Genomic DNA, 10,713 nt, shown 5'->3' on the forward strand with positions numbered 1-10,713 from the left:
TAGGGGACTCACTGGTCTGGATTTCGGGACCCGAAGAGAAAGCTTTTTAGAAGGCGATGGCGCTTTTGCAAGTGATAAGTTCTGGTTTATCTTTGACACTTTCTCACTTGAAGAAAAGCTGTTTAGGAGAAGAGTGTTTGTGGAGGCCTTTACTATTACTCAACTTTCAACAATACTAGAGGCATTCTGCTTCTTCTCAGAGATGCAGTCTAAATCATCAGAAGATGAAGGACTATCCATATCATAAAGCAGATTGCTGACATTGTAGGTAGCTGTTTCTTATCCAAGCTTGGCTTAGAGAATGACCGCCATTTGGCTCTTGTTAAGTTCACCACCAGTAATAATGTAAAGCTTTAGTATTGTTGAATATTGATGCTCCTTCCATTCGGGTTGTAGACTTAATATTGCTTTAGCTCACAAACATTAAGGAAGTAGGGAATAATATCTTATTGCAGGCATTCATTAGGGATCAGAATTTGGCAACTTATTAGAGAAAAAAGAGTAGAAAACGATTGAAGTTGTTTCAGCAAAGAGCTCTTACCTTCTGTTCCAGAACAATCAAGTTCTTTTTCAACTTAGTAATAATTATGCATTTTCGAATAACTTCTTCAAGTTCTTCGATTCTCTGTCAAGAAAAGGAATGTGTCTTTACTGAGCCATCCTTGATTAACAAATTCACAAATTAAGGAAAAACAGAAACAAATAGTAAGGCATATCTTACCTTAGAAGTGACAACATCTTTTGAATGAATAAAAGAAGAAAGCTCCTTTATAGCAGCATCTTTTTCTTCACATTCCCTCTTGAGATTATATCTTGCTTTATTGCTAAGTTATTTAGCTGAAAAGCACGTCCATGATCGACATCCAGTGTAAGTTTTGCTCAAAAGGCAAAAATAAGTAATCCTTTGCTCAAAAACAGATGCATATACATCATACATAGAAACTACAAAAACCATGGTTATTTCATTACTAGTAAATCTGCCACTGAAGTGACACTTGAAGCCCAATCAGACAAATCTGACATACGACATTCCTCCTGTTCTGCTTCATTAGAAATGGACAGTCTATTTTTAAACATCTCGTCACCACTAGCAGCTTTCACCAGTGAGTTTCCCTGGGACATTACAAGCATGTCAAATTCAGCTTCTAACAAGTCTGAGGAACACAAAATTCTGTTTCCTTAACCTATCTTTTTCTTTGTTCGTGTGTGTATAGTGCATGCAATGAACTACCACTAGGAAGTACTTTGTAACAAAACAGGCAAATAATAGAGTTTCACTAAAACATCATTCAACTCAGCTCAGTGTTGATCATAGAACCAGCAGTCTGTGCACATAGAGTCAGATTTGCTAGCCAAAGATGATCTTCAAGACGAAAAATCCATTATCTTGGATGCTGAAGAATCAACTATTAGTTGAGGTTGATCTTTCATAGTATTCATTTGATCACACAATTCATCCAGCTTTTGCTGCATTCTCATCAATATATCATCCTGCAAGAGCATAAAGACACACTGATCAGTAACCTCAACTTAAATTTTTCAGTAACACTCAAAACTCAAAAGAATGCACTCCCTATTACTTCAATCACATTCACATTTACTAATTCAAAATTAGAGAATGCAGCTAAATAATTCGGCATGTCATAATAGTAAACCAAAAACTCGGGTATCACATAACAGTGATAACACCATCCTTGATCATGTAGAGTCACTAACTCAATCAATTTTAAAACCAAAACTCGGGTATTAAGAGTACAAGTCAATCTCATTCACGTAAATTGGCTCACAAACATGCTAAAAAAGATCCCAATCGCGAAAATTTAAGCAAAATCTATATAATTCATTCTTATTCGCGTAAATTGGCTCACAATGTATAATTCTCCTATGACAAAAGAAGCCAACAAAGCGGGTCTACAAACAATTGTACTTGTAAAGCTAACAATTTTTAAACATCAATATCATCATAATCATCATCTATATTATCCAATTAATCACTTTTTACTTCCAATTATTAATAATTTACATATTCCAGAACCCTTACATAATCTTTACAAAAGTCGATAATTATCTAAGACCCACCAAAATTTTTAATTTTTATTTTTTTACCAAACTCTGAATTAACAAACCCCACATAAAAAAAAAATTAAAAATTCATAACAAATTCAAAAAATCAAATGTGATTAAAAAGAAAAAGGGGAATTTTACAAACCCTGAGTTGAACACATTTTCTGAGTTGGAAAATCTGGCGATTCTTCTCACATTTAGCAGCAGCAACAGCAACAATAAGAACACGATGAATACGGCTAAAGAGTTCCCACCCCACGGCTTCCTCTTGGCTTAAGCCGCCGTCAATGGCTTGAGCCGAGGTAGCTTCATCGGCTCCAACGAGCCGACCTTGGAGAGAAATCCAAGCCAAAGTCTTCTTCTTTGTTGCGCCAGCTCGAATTGGGCTACTCGGCTTGGAGAATTGGCTTGAGAGACGCCGATTGTTGAGTTTTGAAGAGGGTGTTGGAGAAAAAGTTACCAAATGAGCCGGCTTGAAAGCCGCCTCTGTTTTAGCTTTGGCGGCTTCCATGAATTGAAGCGAAAATGAGGTTGAATTGAATTTGAATTAAGGAATGAATTAATGTTGTTGTAATAATTGAAGGATAGGAAGAGATTGTGTAACGTTGAGTTATGGAAAGAAATTGAAATGAGAAAGATGGCATATTTTTTTGAAATGTTTGAATGTTTTTTGGATTGATTGGTTTTGGAGGGAAGGTTTGATAAACGTGGGCCGTGGAGGAGTTGACATTGCGGATTAACGTTGGAGGGTTAGACGGGTGCACGGGTCATCCGCGTTACTATTGTAGACACGATGAAATAGAGGTGTCAATTCAGATGTTCGGATCGAGTCTGATATGGTCGGGTCGGGTCGGGTTGGATCAATTTTTAAAGTTAAGTCATACAAAATTATTGTATCCACGCGAGTTTAAATTTGAATCGGATATTTTTTCAGGTTGGTTTCAGATCGGGTCGGGTCGGGTGTACTTTTGACACCTCTACGATAAAGGAAATCGAGGCTTCCTCGAAATCCTCCGCCGTGTTCATCCCTCATGGTCCTGATGCTATTAAGGATGTTGCTGGCTTGTTGCTCAAATTAGAGATGGTCTTCTACAAGGAAATGCCATTTAGTAGTTTGCAATGTCAAATGGTTAAGTTTGCTTTATAAAATTTCATAAGTCGAGTATATGAAATATCTTTTACTTCGTATGTTTTAATGTGTAGAACTCTACATAATAACGTACTCTAAGCTTGCTTTCTCTCTTTTTTAATGAAAATGTTAGTCTAGGTTCAATCTTAAAAAATAAAAATGTTGAATTTAGTTGGCATTATGGCAAAAGTGTACGTTACGGAGTAAATTTCCTGTGACACATTTTTACTTGATGTTTTCTTGATTTTAATTATTTTTAGAGATAAGATAAATAATATTTTTTTTAATCTTATCTGTAAATAAAATAATTTAATAATATTTTCGCTATAATAATCTGAGTTGGTTTTTTTTTTCCTTTTTTATAAATTTGCTTATCTTAAAATGAAATCATGTAATAATACTTTGCAACATCATCAACTATAACAAAGGTGTGTGTAACAACACAAACCTTCCAAAGTTTCGGTCCACATCACAAGCTATGCACTAGGGTGCACATAACAACATAAATGACATTCGTAAATTGGAAGATAATTGAAATTCAGTCAAAAAGTGGAATCCTCAATTGTTCATTTTGTTTTCTCTCTTTCATTTTATCATATTCGATTAATCTATTGCAGTTATTTTCCTCTACCCTTTTCACTCTCTCGTGTTTTAATATTTTACCTTCTTTTTCTCCTCATTACATATATTCATATAACCCGTACATTGCACATGGCATAACAAGTCTCCAAATTAACAAAAAAAAAAAAAAGAGATAAGTTAGATGTATTTTTTCCTTATATAGCATGTGTATCTCTTCATTGCAATTTTTTGCAGAATTACTAGTTACTATATTCTCCCTCCTTCGCCTCTTCATTGGTAAATTTCCTATCAAGTCATCGAGATCTCTCTAGCTTACAACTATATTAATCATCTTCATGCAAGTTATTGAAAAAAGGTTAGTAAGCTATTAAATACATGTACATTTATTTTATGCTTGCCCTCCCCCCCAATTTGTTTTTGAGCAATTAAATATAAAGAATTTATTGCCTTAAATATGCATATAAAAAGCAAGTTTATCATCACAATTGTTTAGTTATCAAGAAATTTAAATTGTTTTTTTTCTTTTTTTGTGTTTTTAAGTTGTTAAGGTACTCAACAATGGGGCAGTCATTTGGATGATTTCAAGTAGCTCATTCAACCATAGCAATCAAAGAAAAATGGGGAAGATACGACGATTTCCTCGAGCCCTGGATGCCATTGTGTGCCTTGGTTTCTTGGTTATGAAATAAAAGGCGGTCTTTTCTTAGGTGTGAAACTTAATATTCGTTGTCAGACCAAAACTAAGGTTAATGTTACATACCAAATCACTAATCATATACTTTTATAGCTATATCAAATTGACAAATTCCTTAATCACTGTAAATCATATAGTTCAAAATTTTAAATGACATGAATATTATTCTATTGCAAATTCAAAGGGCTATATGTTTTAATTTGGGAATGCGGTATAAGTAGTGGCATAATTAACCACTGTGATCTTCTCAGGATAATGTGTTCCTGACTGTGGTTGCATCAATTATATATCGTGTGATGAAAGAGAACGCGGCAGATGCATTTTATAAACTTAGCAACACCACTACTCATATCCAAGCCTATGTTATTGATGGTATGTAATGTATAAATATGTAACTGAGTGGATATAACCCTAAATATCATGTTTAATTCTCATGAATATACTAGTACTAGTAATATAAGAAGCTTTAGAGTAACTCTTAACATGATTTTATTATTAAAATCCTCTGTTTTATATAATCGGCCTTTAATTTCTGTTGGTAGTTGTTTGCGCTAGTGTACCTAAAATGGAGCTTGATGTTGTTGTAGAGCAGAGAAACGCCATAGCAAAAACTGTGAAAGACGAGCTTGGAAAGGTTTTATAGCATTGCTCCTATAATATAAATAGCTTATTGCATTTACAAGAATATAATGGTCATGGTCGTTCAATATTGCTTACACTGATGGTCATGGTTGTAACCCTTGTAATCTGTCACCTCGCTTTAGGCTATGTCAACTTATGGATATAAGATTTTTTATACTCGTATAATCGACATCGAGCCTGATGCTGAAGTAAAGACTGCTATAAAGGAGATCAATGCAGGTATATTATGCCTAGTATAACTTCTTAAGGTTATTAATTGTTACTACTACTATGTTTATTATGTTCACATGTGTTATACATTTCATTTATTAAGCAATCTTTATGTTTAATTTAAATCCTAGTTTATGTTTAGAAAATTGGGACTAAAACAACTCTTGAATATAATCTACCAAAGCACCAAGTAGTAGTTAGTATTAGCATTGTAAATTACATGTTATATACTCGCATGTCAATTTAAATGTAGCTGCAAGGCTAAGGGAGGCAACAAATGAAAAGGCGGAAGCAGAGAAAACACAGCAAATCAAGAAAGCCGAGGGGGAAGCAGAGTCCAAGTACTTGGCAGGGCTCGGCATAGCAAGGCAACGCTCGTGGATAGTAGATGGGCTGAAGGACAGCCGCGCTAAACTTCTCCGAAAATGTGCCCGGTACAACTACTAAGGATATCATGGACATGGTTCTAGTGATGTAGTATTTCAACACGATGAAGGAAATTGGGGCTTCCTCGAAATCCTCGGCCGTGTTCATCCCTCATGGTCCTGGTGCTATTAAGGATGTTGCTGCACAAATTAGAGATGGTCTACTACAGGGCAATGTCATTTAGTAGTGTGCAAATGTCAAAATGGTTAAGTTTGCTTTATAAAAACTTCGTATGTTTTAGTGTGTAGAACTTACATAACGTTATTAACGTACTCTAAGCTTCTTTTCTCTCTTTTTTAATGAAAATGTCAGGGAGTACATTATATTGATGAATTTGTAGTTTGTGTTATATTTAAGATTTTATCATGAAAATCTAGGTTCAATCTTAAAAAATAAAAATGTTTAATTTAGTTGGCATTATATTATGGCAAAAGTGTATGTTACGGAATGAATTTCTTGTGACACGTTCTTTCTTAATGTTTACTTGATTCTAATTACTTTTCACAGATAAGACAAATAACATTGCTTTTAATCTTATCTTTAAAATAAAATAATTTAATAATATTTTCGCTATAATAAGCTGAATTGATTTTTTGTTTTTCCTTTTTCTATAACTTTGCTTATCTTAAAATGAAATTATTTAATAATATTTTAGCTATAATAAGATGAATTGGTTTTTTTTTTTTCCTTTTTTATAACTTCACGTATGATCTCTGATATGGTTGCTTTCCTAGGACTTTTCTAGGAAGCTAGCTTCATCAAATATCTCCCAATATCTTATTCCACAACCTCCCAAAAAAAAGACATTCCACAAAATAGTTTTAGTTTTTTTTTTTTTTTTTTTTTTGACAAAAGAGCTATCAAATAAAAGGAAAACAAACAAATACAACAACTGTCAACAAAAAGCTAAAACAAAAAATACAACAACTAATGACGCTGAACACAACCAGCCAACCAGTCGCAGGAGTAACCCACAAACAAGGAACCTTTTGAACCTGGCAAACCAAAAGGGAATGAACCGAAGCTCGCAACTCCTGAATGAGCCACCAAGCAGAAATTTCCATTGAACCAGAAGGGGGAAGAAGAGCAAGGAGGCAGCTCACTCTGTATAAACCCGAATTTTTAAGAAGCCTCTACATATAGCAAACTCCAAACCCCAGACATAGGCCTAAAGCTCAGACTGCAACGCTTAACTTGCCATAAAAACCCGACATCCACCTCCCAATACCACAGAAGAATGAAGATCACGGACTATCCAGCCTGATCCAACCCTATAAGTAAAACAATCTCAGGCCCCATCTATAATCAAACAAGTCGTTGGAGAAATAATATAAGGTAACCCCCGCACACAAAGCCACTGGACGTCCTACCTAGCCTCCAAACAAACCAAACAAGAAAACTTCGAAAACCTCTTCCAATCCAGAGCCTGCATACTACGAAGAAACCACTTTGACGCCAAACCAATAATAATCCAAGGAGACTAAGCAACTTTCCTAAACCTCAGATGATTACGAGAAATCCAAACCGCCTAGAGAAGAGAAAATAACAAAGTAATACCCTTCCAGTCTCTCAATAACAAAAAATGAGAAATTGTACTCGAGAACCAAACACTAAACGAAGGAAACTGCATAAGATCCCATTGAATGCCCAACGCTCCAGACAGCCAAAGACTGCAGATAGCAGGACAATCTTTGAATGTATGAGACACAAATTCCACATCCACATGATAAAAAGCACACTGGATCAATCATGATGCCTCGAGAATGGAGAATAGCTGCTAAAGACAGAGCGTCATGCAGCAATTTCCAACTAAAGAATTTCCACCGAGGAAGAAATGGTAAAGCCCAAAACTTCCTCCACCATACTAGAGATATTTGAGATTAACTACTAGACATGACCCTAGGCTCACAAAGAAGTGCGTAAGCAGATTTTGTTGAAAAAACACCATCCCTAGTGAATTTCCAGTGAACAAAATCATCCACCAACCGCACTGGCCGGTCCAACGAAAGAATTCTAGCAGCGGAGCTAGAATCAAACAGCCCATGAATAATAGAAGCATCTTACGCACAAGAAAGCGGATCAACTAAAGAAGACACAAGAGTCGGTCGAACCGACTCTGTCGGAAGATCCTTAAAATGAACTGATCCCCCCGGAACCAGAAATCCTCTAAAATACGAACGCGAGAACATGAACCAACCTTCCAAAACAGCCCCTACGACAATGCTGACAATCCCGAAATAAGACCCCTACAACCCTAAGAGGGGTGAGAAACCGAGATTGAGTTGATGGAACGAAGAGCCGGATATTTCGCAAATAGAAGCCGGGAAACCAACAATTGAGGGACTGAATAAGCCGCCAACGCTGCTTAGCCAACAGGGAAGAGTTAAAAGGGGCAATATTGCGAATTCCCAATCCTCCTAAACCCTTCGGAAGATGGAGCAACGACGAAGAACGAAGAGCTAATCCTCGATTAGAAGAAGAGGACTTCCACCAAAACCTGGCTAACAGATTATCTATTTTAGAACATATAGAATCAGGAATTTTGAAAATAGACAAAATGTGATTAGAGGCAATGAGCACTAAGTTGATGATAATAACAAGCTTCGCTGCCGACAAAAGCTGCAGAGCTGCAAAGGCATGTAGACATTTGACCACCTTGTCCAATAGGAACCCAAACTCAGAGCATTTACTACGGCCCAAATCAATAGGAAGCCCTAAATAAGAACCCAATCTAGATTCAGACCGCATTTTCGTACAACCAGACAGATAAGCTCGATAATCCTCTAGAGTATTAGGACTAAACTTGACAAAAGAGACTTCTACAAATGAAGCATTTGACCTGAAACATCAAAGAATGCAAAAAGCACATTCAACACATATTCACACGTAGGAGGAGAGACGTGGAAAAATAGCAAGGAGTCATTAACAAAGAACAGGTGTGAAATGGCAGGAGCCTCCCTAGCTATTTTATTACCCTAAAAAAGGCCTTCAGATTCTGCCTTAGGAAGCATTGCTGAAAGAACCTCCATGCACAAAACAAACAGGTAGGGAAATAGAGGATCTTCCTGACGCAGACCACGCTGAGGATGAAAATCCTCTGTAGGTGAACCATTAACCAGCACCTGATAAGAGACCATAGAAACACACTGCATAATCAGATGAATCCAGTAGGGAGGAAACCCAAAAACCTGAAGAACCCGACCTAGAAAGTCCCACTCAACTATGTCATAAGCTTTGTACATGTCTAGCTTCAAGGCCGCATAAAAACGTTTCCTAGCTTTGGAAGCATTCATAAATGAAAGGATCTCATGCACCATTAGGCAATTATCTGACATCAACCTACCAAGGACAAAGGCATTCTGAAAATCCGAAACTATGTCTGGCAGAATCCAATGCAGACGATGAGCAAGACACTTAGTTATGCATTTATAAATGACATTACAGAGACCTATCGGTCTAAATTGAGAAACAAGTTCAGGGTGATCTACTTTATGGAGAAAAACTAAGAATGTCCGATTCCAGTTCTTAAGTAAATAGCCATGAGCAAAAAATTACTGAACGGCATTCACAACATGATCACCCACCTCAGTCTAATAGGTCTTAAAAAAGGCCGAAGTAAAACCATCAGGACCTGGAAACTTACCATCAGCAATACTAAACATCGCCTGCCTAATATCATCAGCCGAAAAGGGAGCTAGCAGGGACTGACGATATGATGTCTGTCAAAAAAAGAAGGGAGGTGAAGGGAATCCCAAGGGAACTGAGAAAAAGAAGGCCGATTTGAACGCCTACTATACAATGACCTAAAAAAATCCAGAACCAAAGAGTGAATGTCCCCCGCATTTGAAACCCAAGAACCGTCGTTATCCTTAAGACCAAGAATAGTGTTCTTCCGACGTCGAGCCTGAACTGCAGAAAAAAGCAACCGAGTATGCTCATCACCAAATGCATCCAACTTCACTTTTGCCCGTTGTCTCCAAAAAAGAAAGGCCGCCTGAGCCTCTTCAATCTTTTCCATTCTAAAAGTGCTAAACAAACAATGACTACTCTGAGAATCAAGATTAAAAGAAGCATTAGTGACATCCGCAACCAAAGCTTTCTAATTAATGCCCTACGCCTATTTATGAGAAACACACCAAGCTAGCAAACGATGACATAGAACACAAAGCCTTTTTGGTAATGAAAACATAAGAGACCTAGGGATATGTTCTGCAAAAATAGTCCGAACCATAGCAGCAACACCCACAGAATGTAAGCACCAATTTCAATTCTGTAAGGCCACTTACAACTACTAGAAGACAAAGAGTCACACAAAATAATAGTCGCATGATCAGAAAACAAAATGGGCAGGTGATGAACTGAGGTAGCCGGCCAATCCTGAATCCAATGGGAAGTAGCCAAGCTTTATCTATTCTCTCAAAAGTGGGGTCTATAACTGTTCTCCTATTAGTCCAAGTGAAAGACGGTCTAGAAAACGGAATATTAAGTAACCCATTGTCCAATTTCCATTGTACAAAATCATGACGCCCAAGAATGTCCAGATTACCTCCGACCTTATCAGATAAATATTCAACCTGGTTAAAATCACCAACTAACACAACCTTTGGATAAGTGGCTAAAATATCATAAATTTCCGACCACCCACAGTCATGCGATCAGAAACTTGAGGCGCTCCATACAGAAAAAGGATATGTTTTATTACCAGATTCTCCACAACTCAACACAATATTACATGCGGAGAAACTAAAGGAAGCTCAAACACAACCGCGGCAAACCAAAACACACAAAGCCCACCACTAAGACCGAGCAAAATTAAATATTCATGGACATAAGTTCATGTTGTCATTCTCAAGCCACGACGCGTTTTAACCTCGTGCTTAAAAATGGCTTCCTTGTTAAGGATCTGATCCTTGCTAAGGTTGTGCTCGCAACATCAATATTCAAATTATATTTGTTTCCATGCATC

General features: G+C 36.9%; 1 protein-coding gene and 1 pseudogene across 1 annotated transcript; one reads left to right on the forward strand and one right to left on the reverse strand.

The window, feature by feature from the left end:
- Nucleotides 1–856: 856 nt before the first annotated feature.
- On the reverse strand, nucleotides 857–3,161 carry LOC110694580. Its single transcript, XM_021871748.1, has 2 exons — nucleotides 2,210–3,161; nucleotides 857–1,491 (listed from the first exon to the last, which is right to left on the reverse strand). The coding sequence occupies exons 1-2, from the start codon at nucleotides 2,573–2,575 to the stop codon at nucleotides 1,366–1,368; spliced, it is 492 nt and encodes a 163-aa protein (XP_021727440.1). The 5' UTR covers nucleotides 2,576–3,161; the 3' UTR covers nucleotides 857–1,365.
- A 1,172-nt stretch (nucleotides 3,162–4,333) lies between these two features.
- LOC110694581 lies at nucleotides 4,334–6,236 on the forward strand (annotated as a pseudogene).
- Nucleotides 6,237–10,713: the final 4,477 nt, after the last annotated feature.

Source organism: Chenopodium quinoa, unplaced genomic scaffold, assembly GCF_001683475.1.
Source record: "Chenopodium quinoa cultivar QQ74 unplaced genomic scaffold, ASM168347v1, whole genome shotgun sequence".
Classification (NCBI taxonomy): domain Eukaryota; kingdom Viridiplantae; phylum Streptophyta; class Magnoliopsida; order Caryophyllales; family Amaranthaceae; genus Chenopodium; species Chenopodium quinoa.

What these genes read in the sequence shown, in the direction of transcription:
- LOC110694580 (XM_021871748.1), bottom strand. Translation starts at nt 2,575, where the DNA reads ATGGAAGCCGCCAAAGCTAAAACAGAGGCGGCTTTCAAGCCGGCTCAT. An exon ending in GAAAATGTGTTCAACTCAGG is followed by an intron (nt 1,492 to 2,209) that starts GTTTGTAAAATT and finishes ATGCTCTTGCAG; the next exon opens with GATGATATATTGATGAGAAT.